The 21,526-nt window shown below is 35.4% G+C and overlaps 1 protein-coding gene across 1 annotated transcript; it reads right to left on the minus strand.

Moving 5' to 3' along the window:
- Window positions 1-7,922: 7,922 nt before the first annotated feature.
- On the minus strand, window positions 7,923-21,166 carry LOC131060260 (adenylate kinase 4). The gene is made up of 6 exons (XM_057993437.2): window positions 20,814-21,166; window positions 18,827-18,972; window positions 18,599-18,718; window positions 18,243-18,410; window positions 11,950-12,039; window positions 7,923-8,346 (listed from the first exon to the last, which is right to left on the minus strand). The coding sequence occupies exons 1-6, from the start codon at window positions 20,926-20,928 to the stop codon at window positions 8,248-8,250; spliced, it is 738 nt and encodes a 245-aa protein (XP_057849420.2). The 5' UTR covers window positions 20,929-21,166; the 3' UTR covers window positions 7,923-8,247.
- Between the last annotated feature and the right edge of the window lie 360 nt (window positions 21,167-21,526).

The raw sequence follows: 21,526 nt of genomic DNA on the forward strand, positions 1-21,526 counted from the left end.
GTAGCGGACTGTCAGGTACATTCCTTCTTTTGCACTCCAAATTGTAGCGGACTGTCAGGTACATTCCTTCTTTTGCACTCCAAATTGTAGCGGTCAATGCACATGACCAAATTTCCTTCGACATCTAGAGGATAGTATTAACTTTTAAGTAATTAGAGGCTTCTAAGGCGTATTAGGCCAATATTTATTTTTGTGGGATATGATGGTCGTGTTTTAAGTCATCTTAAGATGATCTCGATGAGTAATCATTTCACTAATGAAATTTTTTCATTTTTCTACATGAATGTTGGCAATTTTTACAAGAGACCCATTGAGCACATAGCCTTGTAAATTCATTACTTTGTTAATATGATACTTGATCTCTCTAACAAAAACTCATTATGCATAGTGATTATGATAGCCAATAGTTCTCATTTGATGATCATCTAGGTCAACTTTTGATCTAAAAGAAACTTATCACAAAAGGGGTCGTGAACTATCCTCATTCACAATCAAACCTCACTATAGTTGAGATATCAAAGCTTTCAATCACAGGAAAGATATAGCAACAGTAATGTAGATGTCAACTTGAAGAGAATGAGTAGTGACAATAGAAGTCATACAAAGTTAGAGACCAAGAGTTGTCAGTCAAACAAAAAGCCCTAGATCCATAGATGATACAAAGAGCGGTCAAATAACTCTCCACGAGTGTAGATAGTTAGCAAATCACAGTGATGAAGGTTTCTTAGTGGTGAGATAATCAAAACAATATGAGAAAACACTTAGATAAGAGATCATTTTTAAACGATGACAAGGATGCCATCATACTCATTGTATATGACAATAAGGACATTCACTATTGCAAAGACAATTGTGAGTAAGAATTTTTGTATCAAATCAATATAAATACTATCCTATGCTTATTACAAAAGCCATACACCTGAGCCAATATTCATAGTGATAAAGGAGTCTTTCAACATTAGCAACATAGAAGATAAAGACTATCAAAGTTTCAAACAGTGGTATGCATGCATTCAAGGTAGCTCAAATAGAGGAGATTTGATAGAGCACAAGCCATGATAGAAACCTAGAGACAAATCCTTGTATCGGGCATAGTTAAGAAGGATAGCTAACAAGCTCTAATGATTTGCTTGAATTGATCAAAATATTGCTGCATTATTAGCCGATAGGCTACATTTTGCATGGGGTTTTGACCTAAAACCTGTCTCACGCCGTAAAACAATTAACGGGTTAACGTGAAACTGTCGGCTTTCAGTAGTCATAATATGAATTTTTGTATTATTATTTTTTTTTTAAATTAAATAATCATCGGAATTCCGATGCCCCCTATATTTGCACCAACGACTATATCATCGGGCATACAGAATCATCGTCAGTACATAGTTCCTGGTTGTCATCAGACAGCATCGGCATTCCAATGGAAATCAACGAAAACATCCGACGAGGATGCTATATGCCCGACGACATTCTCTCGACGGATGAGCGGTCGAGGTAGCACATGGCGATGAAATCCATCGGCAAGACTTACACTAGTGTAAGTCCTGCCAATGGATTTCATCGAGGTAGCAATGTAAGTCCTACCAATGGATTTCATCCACATGTGCCACCCCGACGACACCCGAGACATCAGGTCTCCATCGGTGTATGTCGACTATCGGCAAGACATACACCAATGGAAACCTGATGTCAAGACATACACCAATGGAACCCTGATGTCTCGGGTGTCGTCGAGGTAGCACATGCCGATGAAATCCATCGGCTATCGACAAGACATACATCGATGGAGACCTGATGTCTCGAGTGTCATCAGGGTAGTACATGCTGATGAAATCCATCGACAAGACTTACACTAGCGGCGAAGGGAACATTTGGTCTTGTCAATAGCCGATGAGGCTATCTGTAAGAAATATACACCGATGGAGATCTAATGGTTTCCGTCAAAATTCTAACGTTGACGAGCACTGTCAAAGTGTTCGACAACAAGTTTTTGACGGTTGCATTTATCGGCAATCCGACGAAAAAGAGACGGAATTCCAACGAGCGGCCGTTGGAATTGAGCCCCAAATGTACTAGTGTCTGAATGGCAGAGGCACCAACCTCTGTAAACTCTTTCGCTATTATAATCTCAGCAGCGACAGCCTAAACACAATCATCACAAAAACTTCTTTCTCATAAAAGAGTGTCTTGAATCATACTTCCAGCACTCCCTTTTATGCATTTGATATTAACGGGAAACCATCCGCTTTCAAACTGGTTGCACATTCAAATCAACTTGTATATGTTGCACCACCAAATAACACACAAAATACCCGGTATCAAATGACTCTACAGAACGAGCTTGCTAAGACCAGAATGTTTTTTCATCTAAAGTCGCACCCTTAGCTTCACCTTCAACACCCTAGAACCTTGTATTGTAGACACTCCACATTTCCTAACCACCATACCATTAAGTAGCACGAACTTTTCATTCCACAAAACGATTGAAATACTAGATGTTTAAATGATGCAAAAAAGATAGCACCATATTCCCACAATTGAAAAAGAAAGACTACGATAAGCTCCAGGTCTAACACTCCACCAATCACGCCTCTTTTTTTTTGTCCAACAAATCAACGCACAATTCTTCACAAAAAACGACGTAGGGTGGGGTCCCATGGAGGGGGGCTTCCTAAAAAATAGAGATGGAGTTGTTGAGCTTTTTTAGGAATATTTTAAAGTTGGCAGTCCCATGAATTTTGTTTTGCACTTCAGCTTCTAAATTTAAGGATGTCATGAACTTTGTAGTGCAGATTAACATAAGTTTAAACTCCTAAATTTAAGTAAATTGGTAGAATCAAATTTAGTTTTATTTTTAAAATTTATTTAATTGACAAATGGCATAATACATTCCTAAGCTGGTGGGACAATTTCTAGCCCCGCCCCATTTTCACCAGCTTAGATTTTCAAGCCTAAAAGGTAGGGGCTTTATTTTTTAGGAAAAGATTCTAATTAATCTCGTAGCCAAAAAATATTTTTTTCATGGGACCACCTCTTCCTTAAAAATAGAGCTTAAGCCCTCTCCATGAGACCCCTGCCTTAGTAAATGCTGCGCATACCCTTCAAACATTTTTATCATCAAGAAAATTTTCAACATTCAGCCAGCTTCAAAAACATGGACCCCCTTTTTGAAATATCAAAATTCGAGATTTTTTCTTAAAAAATGCATTCGACTCCTTTGAAAAACCAGAACGACATATTCAACCACACCATTTCAATACCCACGACAGCACATGCTAACACAAAAACGACTCCATTAAATTATTTTCAATAAGCTCGATATTCATTTAGAAGAGAACATCGAGGGCAAAGCATGCAACGCCCAAACCACATCACAAAAGCACGATCCTTCACCTTTAACGCGCACCCAAAAAAAAACTTCTGAAAAGAGATTTAGCATCACCAGACACTCCCTTTTTATTTATTTAAAGAAGAAAAAGAAAAAGAAAAGAAAAAAAATCTTACACCAAAAAATATACCATGGTCTTCCCTTTTCACCAAAAAAAACGATATACATCATTTTTCAATATCGACTTGACTACATCTACACAGAATCAATAGCCACGATCATAGAAATAAAGAACATCTACCAACCCAACCATCCCTGCCGCCACACAAAAGACGTATTATGTTTTTGTTTTTTTAAATGAATTTCGACTCTTCATGAAATTCACTCTAGCCACAGAATTTGACTTCGTATATTTTTATTAAGACCACTCCATCGACTCTTTTTAAAAAAATACGTTTCCAGAAATCTTTAAGTCCCATCATACCAAGAAAGATTCCACGAACTTGCCAAATAAAGAGACCTCTGTCAAACGATGCCTAAATGAAACTTTTGGCCCCCATGACCTGACAGAAGTAATTTCCATCAAGCACACACTCAGAAAATGTAATGGCAGCCTTGAATAACTATTTCAATGCATTCCATAAGTTAAAAATCGCATAACTTTGAAAAATCAAAGCTGACATGGCTTGAGTAGCTGGCAAGAGTGACAAGCAAGCACACACAGCTGCTGAAGTAGGCACACAGCCAGCTGATGCAGACACTCAGGCAGCTCAAGAAGACATACACACAGCTCAACCACACACCCAAGCACCTCAAGCTAGCAGACAACTAGCTCAACCAGGAGGGCAACCACCTCAAGCAGCCAGTGAGGCACCTCAAGCAGCTCAAGCTCACACGCAGACAGCTCAAATAAACTTGACATCAATGGCAAAACTTCTAACAAAAAATTCTTTGGGCACTTATTTTGATTTGGCTCAAGAGAACACAAACCATTCTCATACCACTTGTACCCAAATTTGTGTGAAAATGGATTTGACAAATGGTTGCCTAAAGAAATTACTTTAAATAATGGTGGTAGATCATTAGTGCCAAATTTGGATTGTGTAATTATCCCATTTTGTTGTCACAACTATTTTGAGTATTACCATTTGGCTTCTCATTGCCCAAAGGAGCTCTAATCCTCCCCATGATTTCAATGAGAAGAAAAAGAAATATCCTCTATAATGGGAATGGGTTGATTTTTGTAGCTCTAATCCTCCCCATGATTTCAATCTCCTCTATAATGGGAACGGATTGATTTTTGTAGATTTGAGAAAGGATTGCCTAAAGAAATTATTTTAAATAATGGTGGTAGATCATTAGTGTCAAATTTGGATTGTGTGAATATCCCATTTTGTTGTCACTTCTATCATGAGTATTGCCATTTGGCTTCTTATTGCCCAAAGGAGCTCTAATCCTCCCCATGATTTCATTGAGAAGAAAAAGATAACTCCTCTATAATGGGAATGTGTTGATTTTTGAAGCCTTGCAACTTTCCCAAGTCTAGAGAATGAATATGTTGAGGTTATAAAGTAAGATTTTGATCCTTGACAAAGATTGAGGACCTCTTCAAATGAGGAAATGGAGTATGAGACTTCGTTCTTAGCAATTGTTGCTAATACTTAAAGAAGTTTATGACCAATCTCCTTAGCTCCTTCCAAATCTACATTAGTAGATGGAAAGACTTCCTTGTGATAGAGGATTTAAAGGGCGGTTCTATTCAAGATGTTCTTTTGCAAGCCATTCATTCCCTTAGGCAAGAATTAATAAGGGTGTAAAAGGAACAGCACATCTCAGGTAAGACCAATCATTCCATCTCCAAAAATATTCAAACAAATTCCTAGGACCATTATAGACCTTGAGGCAGCCCAATTTTTTAGCAAATATCTAAATGAACCATATTTTTTTTTAATATAATACACCTTTATAAAGAAATTAAAAATAATAATATGAATCCTCAATTACCCTAAATGTAATGTTGAAATTTGCATACTCATACCATTGTGCCTTGACATATGTATGTGTTGACAAGTAATTTTGTGCAAGTCAAATCCATGCACCTATTCATTACGTGCATTCCAATTCACTTATTCCTTACTTCTGCTATTTGTACATTTTTTTTGATATAATCAACTTATCTGCACATTAATCACCCCTTCCTATGTACTTAAATGTACCCATTATTAGCCACCCTAATATGACCATTTCTTTGTCTTGGGTCCTTTCATAAATGTGCACTTGACGCTCTTAAAATCAAATTATTGTCTTTTCTATAATAAAAGGTAAAACAACAAACCAAACCATATTACAATAGACAACCAACATCCCTTCAACAAACCAAAAAAGTAAGAATCAAAACTAAAACAACTGTGCATAATACAAGGGCAACACCACTAAAGCAAAGTTACAACAGAAAGAACACCATATTACAATAGACAACCAACACCATAGCCAACAACACAAAAAATAACTGAAAGAAGACCAGTAATCAAAGCTCATTCAGAGCTATTGCTACCTCCCATCCATCCTACAAGGCTTGGAGATGGGAGCTTAAGACTTCTCATCGAAAGGACCCACAACTTTGGCCTTGCCACCCCTGGTTCAAGCACTCAGACCCACCAGGGTCTGCCCTTGAGTGTTCTTAACCCTCTCATGGAGAGCTTTGATGTTGTTTAGGCAGTTGGTGATTGTGGCTTCTCTTGAAATTGATGATTTTATTTATGTTTCCCTTGATCTCTGTAACTCAGCTTCCAAATTTCCAAGCACATTGTTCTAGTCCAGCCCATCCATTTTCCGAGGGCAAAACTAAACATAAATTTGCACAGTTTACACTTTAAAGGCTAGTCTTTTGGTTGGGTGATTTTCAAATCCAAATACCATCACTACTTTCAAGTACCATTCGCATATCATCCACATTTCAGGAAGGAAGCAATTCGATCGATGCAATAAAAGGCACCTAGATCTGCACAATCATCCTTGTAACAGAAGCATAACTGAAAAATATTGCCCTTGGTCATTTACACACATTTCAACAGGCTGGCCTAGGAGAACATGTTTCTTAACATATCTTAACAACACAATGGCAGCATTCCAAGGTATTATGTATAACACCAATCTCCGACAACAGAAAATGCAGAAGATACAGAGGTGAATGAAACAAAATAGAAAGCAAAGTTTATGCAGATTAACAAATCTTTTTTGCAGCTGTAGGCCATTTCTAAGAGCCTATACTCAACCTTTAGTAGTGCAAACAAAATTTTCTGATTCTGAGGCAAGTTACAAACCATCATCATCTATTCATAATCCCGAGACTACACAAATTCCAAAACCTTACACAAATTATTCATTCTTCAGTCACAAAACTAACATTATTTGTTGCATTTATATTCCGCAATTAGCACTTGCTGTTTTCATAATATCCATTGCCTTCGGATATACATCACTAAATTAGTCTTAAGTTGTACTTATGTGCATGTTAAATTAGCCTAGACTACACTTAACTTTCCATTACAAATAATAATAAGTTAATGAATTTCTTCTATTTGAATAAATATATATTAATTATTAAACCCAAACCTAAATATCATATAATATGAAGATTTTTAAGCCATAGAAGCAATTCCTGCCGTCACAGTTTCCTACCCCTAAATTACAGCACAAGGAATTTTCTACTTTTCTATCTGGCTGCAATAGAATCATTCGCATTCACATTTGAGATGTGAGTTTAAAAGCTGATTTTAATTTTGCTGTGCATATTTCAACCGATGAAATTTCCGATTTCAAATTTGAAAAACCAAATTCCACGAAGGCAACTGAGGATGGAAAATAAAACAGCAGTTGGTAAAATCTCAAATGGACGCAGATTTTCAAAATAAAATATTAAGCCAGTGATTTTTAATAATATTTATATTTTGAGATTTCATTTAAATGGAAGCCTGTGGCCAATTGACAGGGGTTAAAAGGTGAGTGGCATGTAAGGCAAACAAAAATGATTTCAACTAACCGGGTGTTCTGAACTAATTAAAAACTCAAAACTAGCATCTGCTAAGAACTGTTGATGCCAATATGTGTGCACAGGACTAGCATCAAAATGTCAGAAGCCAAGATTGGATCTACAGAAAATAAGTTGTCCAATATACTATGTAGAAGATTTAAATAAACCCAATTAATCATGGGAAAATGATTCCCTTTACCTTAACCTATGCAATATGCCTTCCAATATATGCAAAAAAGAGTAAAAAAGCACCCATGCTATATACTCTTGATAACCAAACCTTACGAGCGTCTTCATCACTACACAATTAGTTTACTAAGGAAAGTGGCCACAATCATAGATCTCGAATGAAAATTTAACTGCGAAGTATAAGCCTCTTTCTTGCTCTGCTTTTTGGCCAAACATTACCTCATAATATACATTGACCATTGAAGCAAAGTTTTTACGATTTCTTGTTAGTGTGACCATAGTAGCAATTAAAAGTACAACAAATCATTTCTAAAATTCCAAAAGAGCTTCACAAACATGTTTGCTTTCAATAAACAACTGGAAAGACACATAAACTCAGCTCCCACAAACACTCTAAGAAAACTCTTATTTATGGAAGTTGATTACTGATTTGATGCACAGCATTCTCAACATGCTGAGTTTTTTTCCCCATACATTAAAAAAAAAAGATCAGCTTGTAGGATGGATATTGAGAAATCTGTAGTGGAATCAAAAATATCTGGGACATTAAATACCAAGAGAGGAAGAGAAGAACTTCAATTAAAAGAGTGCATGGAAAAACCTTATGGCCGATCTGACAATGTGCCAGAATCATGAGATAAAATCTTTGAATCTTAACTCAAAAAAGACTTCGGAGGCTACTACAATAGCTCATTCACTCCTATGAAAGTGCTTTCTGAATCTCTGCGGCAACTTCCTTAGCAGGTTTGTCAGCGTGAAGCTTATTAACAATGCCCTTTTGCACATAATAATCAATAACCTATAGTCCAAAAAGTAACAATGCATCAATTTCTCATCAAATTGAAATGACCATGAGATATAAATAATTGTTTTTTGGTTTTGAGATAGAATTTCAACAAGATATGCAGTTTAGATGACTAGCATTTAAAGAAAAAAAAATATTTGAAATTGAATACATTCAAATATAATATGCCAAAAGTAGATTCATACATCCTAGCTACTCATATGTACATAGGCATTGATTGGCATGCAATAATTCATAACTACTAGTTCAACATGTACTCCAATTAAACTTCTACTGAGGATTGTAACCCAAGTGGTAACTCATATATTCAAGGTAAACAGCAGCATCAATCTACTACTCAAGGACTATGCAATCTTACACCCATTGCACACCAACATTTTGATGGGAATATGATGACGCAGATGCTGGATACCCTCAAACTCAAGGGGCAATGTCTCTCAGAGACCAAGACCAACTGTTGTTGATGGAACACATCCATAACCATTCACCTACCATAATGGTTCCTTTTCCTTGTGCATCACCAATTGCATATGTACATAAATAGATTTGAGTTGGATAGAGAAGAGAAAGAAATTATCTCCTTTGAGAGGTCATTTCAGATTAATAAAATTTCTATTACAGTTCTATATTTATCTTTTGGATTAATGGATGAATGTTGCTTCTGTTTTTTCTTTCTTGTTTATAACTTGTTTTTATGGAAGCTTTTCAGCCAACAATTTCCACAGAGAATAAACCAGAACTTCTAGTTAGGTTTACAGAATGAAATTGATCATCATAAAAAACCTTACAATGTCAAAAAAAACACCCCTTTAGCCCATATCAAGAGGATGGGATTTTACTTTTTACCTTCCATTCATTGCACCTCTACCTTGGTGTCATAGTAGAACTTGGCAAATTCAAACTGGAGAAAAAACCTATAGAATATGTGCATGACCTTGAGTCAACAACAGATTGTGTTGCCAAAGATAGTAATCAAACCTTAAATGACAGACATTCCATGCATCAGGAATGAATTGTCAGCTCATGCGGTAGCAACACCGAGCCTACCGTATATAATGTGTTGCCATTAATTAAAGTTTCATCAAGAAGCAAGTCTTGCACAGGAAGGTTGATGCATGCTGACGTCCATTCCAGTCAATGGGAAAGTTTGTTATATGTTGTTATTACTTGTAGTATCAAGGTACACAGTTTGTTATATGTTGTTATGACTGTGGCTTGATAGCTGCCCGTTACAAAATTTTGGGATGATGCACTAATATCTCTCATTGTTGAAAATCAATTAAAACTTGTTAGCCTCCAAACAATTAAAACCTGGAAAATTTCTTACCAGCATTTCCAGGGGAGCCTTCTTATCTCTTGAATAGAACTCTACAAAATCAAGCACCTCACATATTATGCTTTATGTATGTATTGCAATTGGAAAATGTTGCTACAGAAAGATAATATCATAATACCTATAACAGAGTCCTCTAAAATTTTATTTCCTTGGCCTCTAATATGCTAGATATTTATATTATAGTAAAAACATTCCAGTGAATTCATTCATAGATTCGCCTGCAGTTGACTTGCCAAGTGAAATCCTGCAAAATTGTTTCGATTAGCCCAGGGTACTGCCATTTTTGCCAAGAAATCCCAAACAAAAAAGTCACTAACCTGGACAAACCCATGTGATTAAAAAACAGATTCCATTTAGGAAAAAAGTCAGCTCCGATCCCAAGGGTTACATTTTCAATGCTACCCTTTCAAAATATAGATAGAACATTTGATAAAGCTTATTATATATTATCAAAAGTTGATTATGCTTTGCAATATTATAACTTTATAATAGTTCTAAATTTTAATCTTTGAATCCCCACAACTGTGAAAAGTCACATATATAGCCATTGTGTCTAAATCTCTGGGTTTCTTTTATTTTTTCCAAGTGGGTGCGCAATGAGAGGAAATAAAATCTGAAATTGATCTTTGCAGTAGAAGCTTCAAGATCCAAGATCTACATTTTGGATAACACTCAAACAGGTCCAAAGAGCATCACATATATATAATATATTAAATGAATAAATAAGATATATGCCCCTCATGTAGTCTGTTCATTGCTAACTTGTACTTAATGAGTTTGTAAAATTATTGCCCAAAACTTAAAGCACTCTGGTCATGATTCAATGTCTACAAGGTTGCAACAGGCATAGCTGAAGAGTTTCAATTCATATGATCAATCAAGCTTTAAGCATTCAGTCCATGTTGTAAGAATTTTAATGGAACAATAAAATGATGCTATAGAAGGTAAGACTACCATTCAAACGTTTCAACTTTCAAGTTGTGTAAAAGTGTCATCAAAAATTAGGCCCAGCCCAAATGGAGTAGAAGAGATTTGCCACCATCAAAGCTAAATCTGTGAAGTTGAATGCTACGGTCAGCTCAAGTAAAGAAATTATAAAGAGAGATGGAACAAATGGCAAAGGTACTCTGTTTGCTAATCATAAGATATATCTTATAGTTTTTCTTTTAAAAGTCTGGTTTGGGTTCATCTATCTTAAATTTGAGAAATCTATGTACAGGAAAATTTGCTTCTACTCTCTTCCAGATGCAAACAAAGTTCAAGAACGGTGGATTTATACATTAGTTACATAATTTCATAATTATTATTTTTTGTATATATGAGAAACATAGAAGCTTAAAAAAAAATTGCTGCAGATAACATGGAAGAACGAGAGTCTTTTAAAATGTATGTGCACTGCAAGCTATGTAACCAAATTAAACACACGTTTACATCTCAAAAATTTGAAGTTCATCACATGCTTACAAAAGAGAAAATCTAAAATGCAGCAAACAAATAAGAATGTGTATAAATATCAGATGTACAACGTTAGTAGTTATGTTCATTGAAGCACCAAAACCTGAAACACAAAGTATGTATATGATCAAGTTTTTTTCTACTATCTTTCAGATATCAAGTAAAATGATGTGGACTAATACTAAGAATTACTTGATTTAATATTTTTTGTATTTATGGGAAACATAGAAGCTTAGATAAACTTAGTTGCAGATATCATGAAAAGCCTGAAAGTTTTTTAAAATGTACACCGACTGTAAACAATGCACCTAAACAGATATAATATTTACTCCTCAAAAGAAGATGTCTGTCCTACACATGCAAAAGAGAAGCCTGCTTTGGAATAAGCTAACATCTAAGAATATGATTCAGGAGCAAACACATGATATTAATAATAGTGACGCTTATTAAACACATTGAAACCTGCAACAAGAAGTACTGCACTCACCTATATTTGCATTGCAAAATGAGAAGGCATTCATTTAAGGGAGTCAAATAACCAGACATTGTAAAGTGTAGATTCATTCCAGGGATATTGGAGTGCATGTACATGTGCAGCAATTATTTGAGCCTCTTTAAGGAATTTAATGGAAATGCAGTCAAACAACCAAATTTATAAATTTTGGTTAGGCTCAAGACTGTTGACCAAAAACAAATGGAAAACAATTTAGAAAGCAGAATAGAAATGAAAGATGCATTTCAGAGATTATATTTTCACATAAGTTGAATTCAATTTGAAAGAAACAAGAGAAGTTTACATAACATACAGGCTGTGTTTGTCTGTGAAATGCTTCCAGCCTTGACTTGAGAACTTCTGCATTATCATCCTTCCGTTGAATCAATGGCTCCCCTGTGACCTGCCAATAGAAAACATATGTCAGAAATACAGAAATTGCATTAGACCTTATGACACCTCTGCAAAATCATCTAAGTATTCACTAAACAGATCATACATATCTAAATAATCATTACCTATTTCAGAAAAATGCATATGCTTACAATCAAAACAAATTAGAACAATGAAATTTATAATATAAAATGCAACTCAGACGGCACTGAATAATTTAATCAACATACACTTCGAAAAATTTCACAACAGTGAAGAACTATTAAACAAAATTCCAAATCTATTGCTTGTGAAGAGAAATAATACCAATAAATATATGCAAAGAGAAAAAGAAATAACCGAGCACTTGCAGTTAAATGGCAAAGAGATTTTCATTTACCTTGGGAAACCCATTCAGTAAAAACAAAAACCCCAGCACAAACTTCATGTTTTTGCTCTCTGAATGGTTTTTTGTGCAATGCCCACATAAACTTCATGAAGACCAGGAGATGCTATACAAACTATAATACTGAAACTGTTTTAAGAAAATATAACTTTCATGGATATAGATAAAAAAAAATAACCATATTAATATGGTATAGATAGGATTGCATTAATATAATTTTTTCAAATGTAGCTAAGATATAAATTTCATGTATTATCGCTTAATATCAATTTAATATTATAAAGTTTTTAGGTTGTAAACTAAGTTGCCAGTACAGGATCTGGAATGGCAAAAAAAAAAACTTGGGTATGGTATGCTTGGGTACAGGATGCGTGTGTGTGTATACAAAAAAATTTTAAAAATATATACAGAATTGTAAAACTAAATACATTAAATAGTATGATACTTTATCATTGATCAAAGCCAAATGCCAAAACGGTAGTGATAACGATAAATATTAATTGCCAATTGATAGTTCAGAATTTCAATATTATATCATATGCTATATAATATATACCATATATGTCTAGGGTCACGATTCAAATACAGATCATTACAATTACAAAATTGACAACTAAAAATTATAATTGTCTTCAATCTTCATCAATCATTAAAAGGATCTATATTAAATCTCCTTTGTGCAAGCTATCTTTGCTCCCCAATTGATCACCTTTGAAAAAAATCAGCTGCCCTTCAAAATGCCAAAATGAGAAAAGAGAGAGTGAAAAGAACAAAATGATGTTTGTATTGGGCGAAATGATGTTTTTAGGGTCATATTAGGGTATTTGCATGGAAGAAAATGATTAAAATGTTTTAATTTTTCACTTATTGGCACTGAGCTCCTTTGAGTACACCTAGGTACACCAAGGTGCACCCCGGACACCCCAGGTTCCTTGTGGGAATGCGGGCATGTACCCACAGGGAACTCGGGGTGTCCAGGGTGCACCCTAGGCATATCCAGACATACCCACGGGCAAACCCACACTGGGACACACCCGGTATAGGTATGGGATGGGCTTCAGGCATACCCAATAACCTAGGTTGTAAATATGTATATATTTATAACTTATATTTTTTTTGTACAGACGTACCTAAAACGTACCCAGCCTCCCTAATTAAAATTGTCATACCAGTGTACCATATCTATACCCATATCCAAACCCAATTCCAATTCAGCAGCTAAGAAATGAAGTAATAGGCTTAGCAGCCATCATTGGTGTGAACTATTTACTTTTGAAGGAATCATTATAAGAGTTTGAAAAGATTTGTTTTCCTGATTGCTTGCAGAGACTGGCTTATGATGATAAGCTATGCCCCCTTCCCCCACCACCACATATACCCCTTCCCCCTCTCTCCTCGGCCTCGTTGCTTATGTTTTGTTTGAATGGTGTCACCCCTCCATGGGAGCATGGCAATTTTTATTATGCCCTGACCATAAAATCTTTTCCCATGCCATTTCACTAAGGTATTTTTAAGGTGACAAGGTAAATGATTGCTAGGGCTTTGAATGTGCTGCATGCAAGTGCTTTTTCCCTCTGCTATTTCATTTTGCTTCTAGAGGTAACATGCAAATGTTTTTCTCCTCTTCTTGTTCCTTTTGCTTCTAGAGGTAATCTGTCATCGGCTTTTTCATGAATGCATTGGGCATGATGACTATGGAATGAAGAATTGGCTTTTGGCTAGACTCTGTAAGTTAGGAGACATTAACGATTACCAATCTGAAATCTTTAATCTATACATGCTCCCTCTGAAAAGATGGTTAGCCCTTCAGTGTTGCCCCACTTTCTGCCTTGTTTGCCTTTTCCTCAATTGATGTCCCTGCATTGTTCTGGACAAGCTGCTACGAATCACCCCAAAGCACTTTCCAAAGGCTTTTTTTTAGTGTATTTTCAATTCTACAAAGTGAAAATTCTTCTTCATGACTTCAGGATCCTTCATTCAAAGAAAACGGGGAGGAAAAGCAGTACCATCTAACAAAGAAAGAACCAACCACCACATCTAGGATTGACAAGGGGAAAGGCAAATTGGTTGGAGATAGTCATTCCAAGAGTGGAAAAATTTGCCACTAGGCAGCGAATCTGATGAATGAAGTCAACTTGAATATTTTTAGACTTCCACCATGACTCTGAGAATCTAGCTATTACAAAGTATTGAGTTTAGGCATGAGCTGGACAAACAAGAAAAAGTAACAAATAAGTTGATGAGATGATTAATGACTCAGCAACAACATATGGTTCACTAGAATCAGATGCCATGTCGAGGAGCGTATATATACCTCCAGAAATGCATGTATTTCATGGCTGCATTTTTTCCATTCTATTACCCAACCCCACCGTTGTTAGAGTGATAATGAGAGAACTTAAGTGAGATCTCAGAGTGGCGCCCCATTCTCGCCTCTGTTGTTTAAGCCAAGGCCTGGTAATTTGTTTGTTTGAAATTGAAGGTTATGCAATATTTAAAAATGCCTGAATCGCTATAAGAATTTAAAGAAGGATATTGAAACGTGTATTGTTTTGAGTTACTTCTGATCTGAATCCTAGAGTTAATGTTTTCAAGTTAGAGTGCATTGTTGATTCATGGCACTGTCTCTTCCTTTTTGACTGAAACCGCACTCCTATTTTGCACTTCATACTTGCTGAATGGAATCTGAGGGAATGAAAATGACAAAAGTGTGAAGTAAAAAATAGTATTCTTAAGATCCTGTTTCCTTGAATGGTTGCATTTTGAAATTATGGTAGTCTCAAATATTCTCGCTGAAAGCTAAAAATGGCTGTTACTAGATGGAAAATGAGAAAATGAAGGAGATGTGAAAGTTGATGAAATAAATGGCCTTCATCCTGATTTTTTCTTTTTTAAAGCATTGCATAAAATTGGAGGTTTGAAGTCTGCTAATATTATAAAAAAAAATTGACCTTATAATGCCTCATTTTCAAATGAAGGCTTCCAATTTGGATTGGAAAGGCTGCTGATGGCAATGGTCCCACAACATGGTTAAACTTCATCAACAGCTTATTGTGGATACTTGCTGACTACATGGACTTCTGTGAAGTTGACAGGCTTTTTATGGGTGCCGGGCATTCATTGGTTGGAGGTCTTGATGAAATTTCCTATGCAGGACAGTGATTTTGCACTATTTTTCAGGTCTAGAGTCCCTAAGCTTAGGTGTTCCAGAGTCCCTAAGCTTAGGTGTCTTTAGCCAAAACAAAATCAAAAGAGAGTCATTTTTAAATAACTCATTATCTCAACAAACACAATAGGATGAGGGGACCCGCATTAGAATGCAACAGCAGCAAGAAATCATTCCATGATCTCAGTCTTCCAATGCCTGCAAGCACTCTGAACCACTGATGTAGTGTTTTGAGAAGATTATTATTAGGAACAGAAACACTGATGATATGTCAAAGATGTTTGGAAACTACCCATAAATGAAGATGATTTGAGTAAAGGCGACTCTGAAAACCATGTGCTCTCTTCAGATTTCAAAAACTAAAAAGCATGGGTATGCAGAGATTTAAAATGCAACAAATATATCTTCTTCTTTTTTCCTATGACAGAATCTGTTAATATTTATTCATTTTGAACAAGTGGACCAACAAATTAGTTTAACAAATCTGGTAAATTTTATCATGCCCTTGAAATCTACCATTTTTAAATTTCAACAATAGTGCTTCTAAAACCCTGTGAATTAAATTGCCTCAAACTGTAGCCAGTGATTTTTATCACAAAGTTGCTATTTTGCTGCAAGCAATAGTTTAGAAAAAAAACACAGAGACCCTAAGAGATATATCAAAGAAACATCCCAGCTTTTTGAGCAACACACCCATTTTAAATATGTAAAAATTCTAGAATGAATTAGAGAATCTATGTTTACACTATTATAGTTACCAAATCCTATTGTATCTGGAAAATAGCCTGTTAGACCCATATTATTCCAGACATACCAAATTGGTCTAGCAGACTCTAAACTAATCAAGACATTTCTTCTATTTTTTTATAATAATTATTATTTTATATAACCCACTACCCAGCCAACTTACTCTGCTTATCCATGCAATTATAATTTTACATATATTTATATCACCTACAATCTTTCTATATAGTTCTGACTTCTGTACTGGTCTTTCCAACTTTTCCCAGAATTCCATTTTTTCAGATTTTCCCCTCCCAAAAATGGAAGTCTAAGCTTTAAAACAATAATTCCGTCTGTATACAATTCCACAGGTCAGAAGTTGGAATCAGAAAAGTTCTCCATACCTATATTTGAGTTGAAAATTATGTATGAGACAGCATAAGAATATTGCAACAAACACAAAAGTATCAAAAACAAATAGCCAGAGCCTTGGGAGAAGAGGGGGATTTCCACAAGTTGAAGATGAAGGAATGCAAAGAGCAGGGGAGGACAATGATTGCACTGCACAAAAAAGCAAGTAATTGAAACTTATAAAGGTTATTAGTCAATGTCCTGAAAAAAGTTCCAAATTTACAGTTGATTCAAGAACTTGGCAGTGGCTAGAAAACTTCAAGAGTGTGGAAAATCAAAAAATTTAAAAGGCCCCTAATAATATCCCCAGTTAAAATTATTGCGAAGGCAGGGAAAGCAAACATCTATAGCCCTCCTTTTTTTAACTTATTAATAGTTTTAAAGGAATATACCTATGAATTAAGTTGATAAGTTTGTATCTGGATGATAAAATAAATGCATCCAATTAGGCTGATTAAATGTCCAATTTCTTGGTTTAGAATGAATGGCTAAAGTTTTGTGTTTAAAAAATTAAGATATAGTTCTACCATATCCTGGACTTTCTAAGACGTACACAGCCCATTGTACATCCACAAAAAACCTTTCGTGGTTTATATCATCATGAAGACATGTATAGTAATAGACTAATAGTTGTATGATGTATGAAAGTTGGCAAAAGCCACCAGGCCTTGACCTTCCTGCTCCACTAGTTGCATTGTTTTCTTTACCTTTAAGAGTATATTTAACAGGGAGAATCAAAGATTTAAAAGAACCTCTAATAATGTCTCCAATCAAAAATATTGCTGAAGGTAGGGAAAGTAAACATGTACAGTCCTCCTTTTTTAATTAATTAACAGTTCTAAAGGAATATGCCTATGAATTAGGTTGATAAATATATATTTGTACCAAATGATGAAATAAAGGAATCCACCAAGGCTGATCACATGTTTGATTTCTTCTTTTAGAAAGAAAGGCTAAAGTTTTGGGTTTAAAAAAAAAAGGTTATATGTCTACACCATATCCTGGACATTTTTAGACAGTATGCAGACCATCATACTATCCACAAATGAAAAAATCTTTCAGTCTATATTGTTGTGAAGATGTATAGTAATAACTAAATGATGTAAGCAAGTTGATTAAACACGCGCAAAAGCCTTGACCTTGACCTTACTGCTCCATTAGTTGGCATCATTTTCTTTATCTGACAGGGTATATATTCGTCACTTCTGACATAAAGTCTATATTGTTACGAAGATATGTATAGTAATAGCTGAACGATGTAAGCAAGTTGATTAAACACACCCAAGCCTTGACCTTGACCCTACTGCTCCATTAGTTGCATCATTTTCTTCATCTGACAGGTTATATATTCATCACTTCTGACATAAGCAAAATGAAATATTCGAAGACATTAAAAAGCATGGTCCAAAAGCAATATCGTCAAATGATAGCATACATTTAGGGGACAAACATCAATAGAAACATGGTGAATATTCTAGATACAGTTCAAAATATTAAGTAACAATCATTTAAGATGATTTTCGCATACATCATCAATGCCGGGAACTTTTGGAGGGGCAAATTTTGTGTGATATGATCGTCCACTGGCTGGATGCATCCAACGACCAGTTATCCGTTCCTCCAGAATTGCATCATCAATAGCGAAATCCAGTACTTTATCAATCTTAGTCCCTTGCTTTTCCAACATCTCATCAAGCTGTACCAATAAAAGAATGCCTTAAAAAAGGTAGAAGACACAGAAATACACAAGTAAAAGATGAATAATTCCAAACAAACTTTGTTATTAAAATCATCGACAAAAATAGATGAGTACAGCAATACTTCTAGTTTTTAATATTGGATAGCAAACACTGTTCACATACGGACAAAGATAAGATTCCAGACCTTCTGAGCTTGAACAACTGTACGAGGAAAACCATCAAGAATAAAGCCCTTCTGGCATGAAGGTTTTTTTATAGCTTCATCAATAATGCCAACAACCAGATCATCAGAGACAAGCTCTCCCTGTATGATCCAATGCAATTTTTCATGTTATAGTTATAAAAGAAACTCTTCAAAAAAGCAAACACACTAAGTCATTCAAAACTCTTAACTTCCAGTTTTCATATTAACCTTATCCATGGCCTCCTTAGCTTTTATGCCCAATGGAGTTTTGGCAGATACAGCTGCTCTTAGCATATCACCAGTTGCCAAGTGACATAAGCAATATTCATCTTTGATAAATGGTGATTGAGTGCCTTTCCCTGATCCAGGAGGACCTGCCACCAAACATAAAAGGCAGTGAACAAAATGCCTAGCACACAAACTTAGTGCCTGCTAGTTACAAACTTCAAGAACCAGCAAATAATAGGAAAAAATATGCAGGTAGCACTTTCAAAGTACTCAATGATTGAGATGAAAATTAATTATATGAATGAAAATAAAATTTTGATATTCGAAACTAAAATACATCGAAAAGCATAAAGCTTCAGCAAGCAAAAATAAAGTTGATTAGTTTACCTGAAACATCAGTAAAAGTGAAATTTAGATTAAATCCAGAATTTGACAACAGCAATAAATGTTCTTCTCTATTAGATTAACATTAGTCTATGAATAATACATATTCCACCCAATATTCAAAATTTTCTTTCATGTAGCAATGCACTAATGCTGCAGATGCTACCATCTACTGTGGTTAACTCTTCTCCGTTAGGCATACTCCTCTGACTTTTGTATAGCCACTTTAAATGTAAAACAAAAGTTGCTTCACCAGAGGAGCATAAAAGAGTGCAAAGTGGCCAAGTAGTAGAGTATCTTGATGAGTTTCAATATTGTACTGCCATGTTTCATGTGTTCTAATCACCTACTTTGTTCTTCTGGATTAGGAAATCTTTGTTATCCTATAGTAAAAAACCGATAATTTTCTTTCTTTCTAGACTGGTGTTAGGGACCTCTCCCCTGTAACTATGCCCATTCCGGTTGCATTACTCACATGCATCTCTAAGACGAGATTCTGTTGAAAAATAATATGAGCACAAAACCAAAACAGAAGATATTTTTAACCAAAAATAGATAATCTGCTGACTGTTTGTTAACACAACAATCAATTTTCAGTGTGAATGTTCATTTCTCTAGAAAATTCACATATAGGTGTATTTGTGAACAGGAATTCCCATTCACAGTTGACGAAACATAGAAGATCTATCTTTGCAAGGTGTGACAGAAAAACCCTTATCCCAGCACTATTCCATTGCAAAGCAGATCCTGATCGCCAAAAATAAAAGAATGACATAGAAAGCAATGTGGCTCGAGGATATGCATTGAGACATTCAAATAGTTATTATTTAAAATATATAATATAAATATACACCCCAGCAAAGATGCACCAAGTTTCTCCTCGTAAATTTATTTTATGTGATTGGAGAGGCTAAATTTGGTCTTTATATTACCTAACAATATGGAGAACAAACTGCTGCTTTAAGGCAGGCATGCTTAAAATGAAGTGAAGCAATGCGATTCATTGAATTGAAAACCAAGCAGGTACAAGATTACAGGCAGGTTCATTACAATATTTGAGTTTACCAAATGGCCCTAAATACGTAATGACCAAAATTAAGGACAGGCATTGATCTACCAACACTGAACGTAAACCTGAATCAAGAAATGCAAAATTGTTTGCAGACGAACCAGACATATCAATAAGGATCTACCAATATACAATACGAGGTCACCTTATACACATATACATATAGGCATTGCTCTCGGGATGACATTTGAGAAGGGCATGCCAAAGGGACAGCTAATGAAATTTCTAACCCCGTAAGCAATTAAGCATTGAGGGATCAATGAAAACGAAACAGCAACCCATGTATACGAATCTAGTCTAAGCCCCCCGCCCTAAAAAACACTAATTGGGTACAAAACAATATACCCATCTAAAAACCCTTGAAAGCCCTACACACTACAAACCCGCTAGGCACATAAATAAATAAAGAGATCCTACCTGCATTGAACCCATATAACAAATCTAAGAGAACTGATATGTTATACAAGAGAAGACATGTTTCTTCGTATAAACGAGAGAAGAGTTTAAACAGCGAGGAAAAAAATGCAAACATACCGACTAAAATGAGGCGTTTATCAGGCTTGCTGGAACATTTCATTCGGCGAAGCAGCTCGGTCATGAGGTCGAGAGACGGCACATTGCCCAGATCCAAACCGATGGTACTCGCCATTTTCGTCTCCTCGTCTCCTCGCCTTCTCCACCAATATCACAGAAAGAATGTCAAACATAAAAAGAACCCAAAAATGTAAAAGCCCCAAAGATGAGCAGTGTGTATGAAACTCTGTGAATATCCTAACAAGTCAAAAAAACCAAAAATTATAAAGTAATTGTAAGGTTGTATCGGTATTCCAGTCAATGTTAGTTGAGGACTATTTGCAATCGTAGCTTCACCTAACACAGGTATTATTAAAAATTTGTTGAAGTTTGGCTTTATGGTACGATGGAAGTTGGGAACATAGGACTCCTACCAAACGTCCTTGTTTGCTACGCCTTGTGCTTGAATGGACTATTATTATCTTTTAGGATTCTTTTTCATGACTTTTTTAGTTAGTTTATTCTATCTGCAAAACAACAATTTGTCGCTAGGGGATGAAACGTTTCGGTGGCTCCTACTTCTTACGTATATTTTGTTAGGTTGCCATTAAAAGATGGCATAAAGCTACTTTATAATATGCTTGTTTGATTCCAAAACCTATGGAGTGGGTATTTGAAGAAGGGAAAAGCAATTTTATTTTTAGACATCAATTTTTTATAATTCATATTGATTA

Source organism: Cryptomeria japonica, chromosome 1 (genome assembly GCF_030272615.1).
Source record: "Cryptomeria japonica chromosome 1, Sugi_1.0, whole genome shotgun sequence".
NCBI classification, from domain to species: Eukaryota; Viridiplantae; Streptophyta; class Pinopsida; order Cupressales; family Cupressaceae; genus Cryptomeria; species Cryptomeria japonica.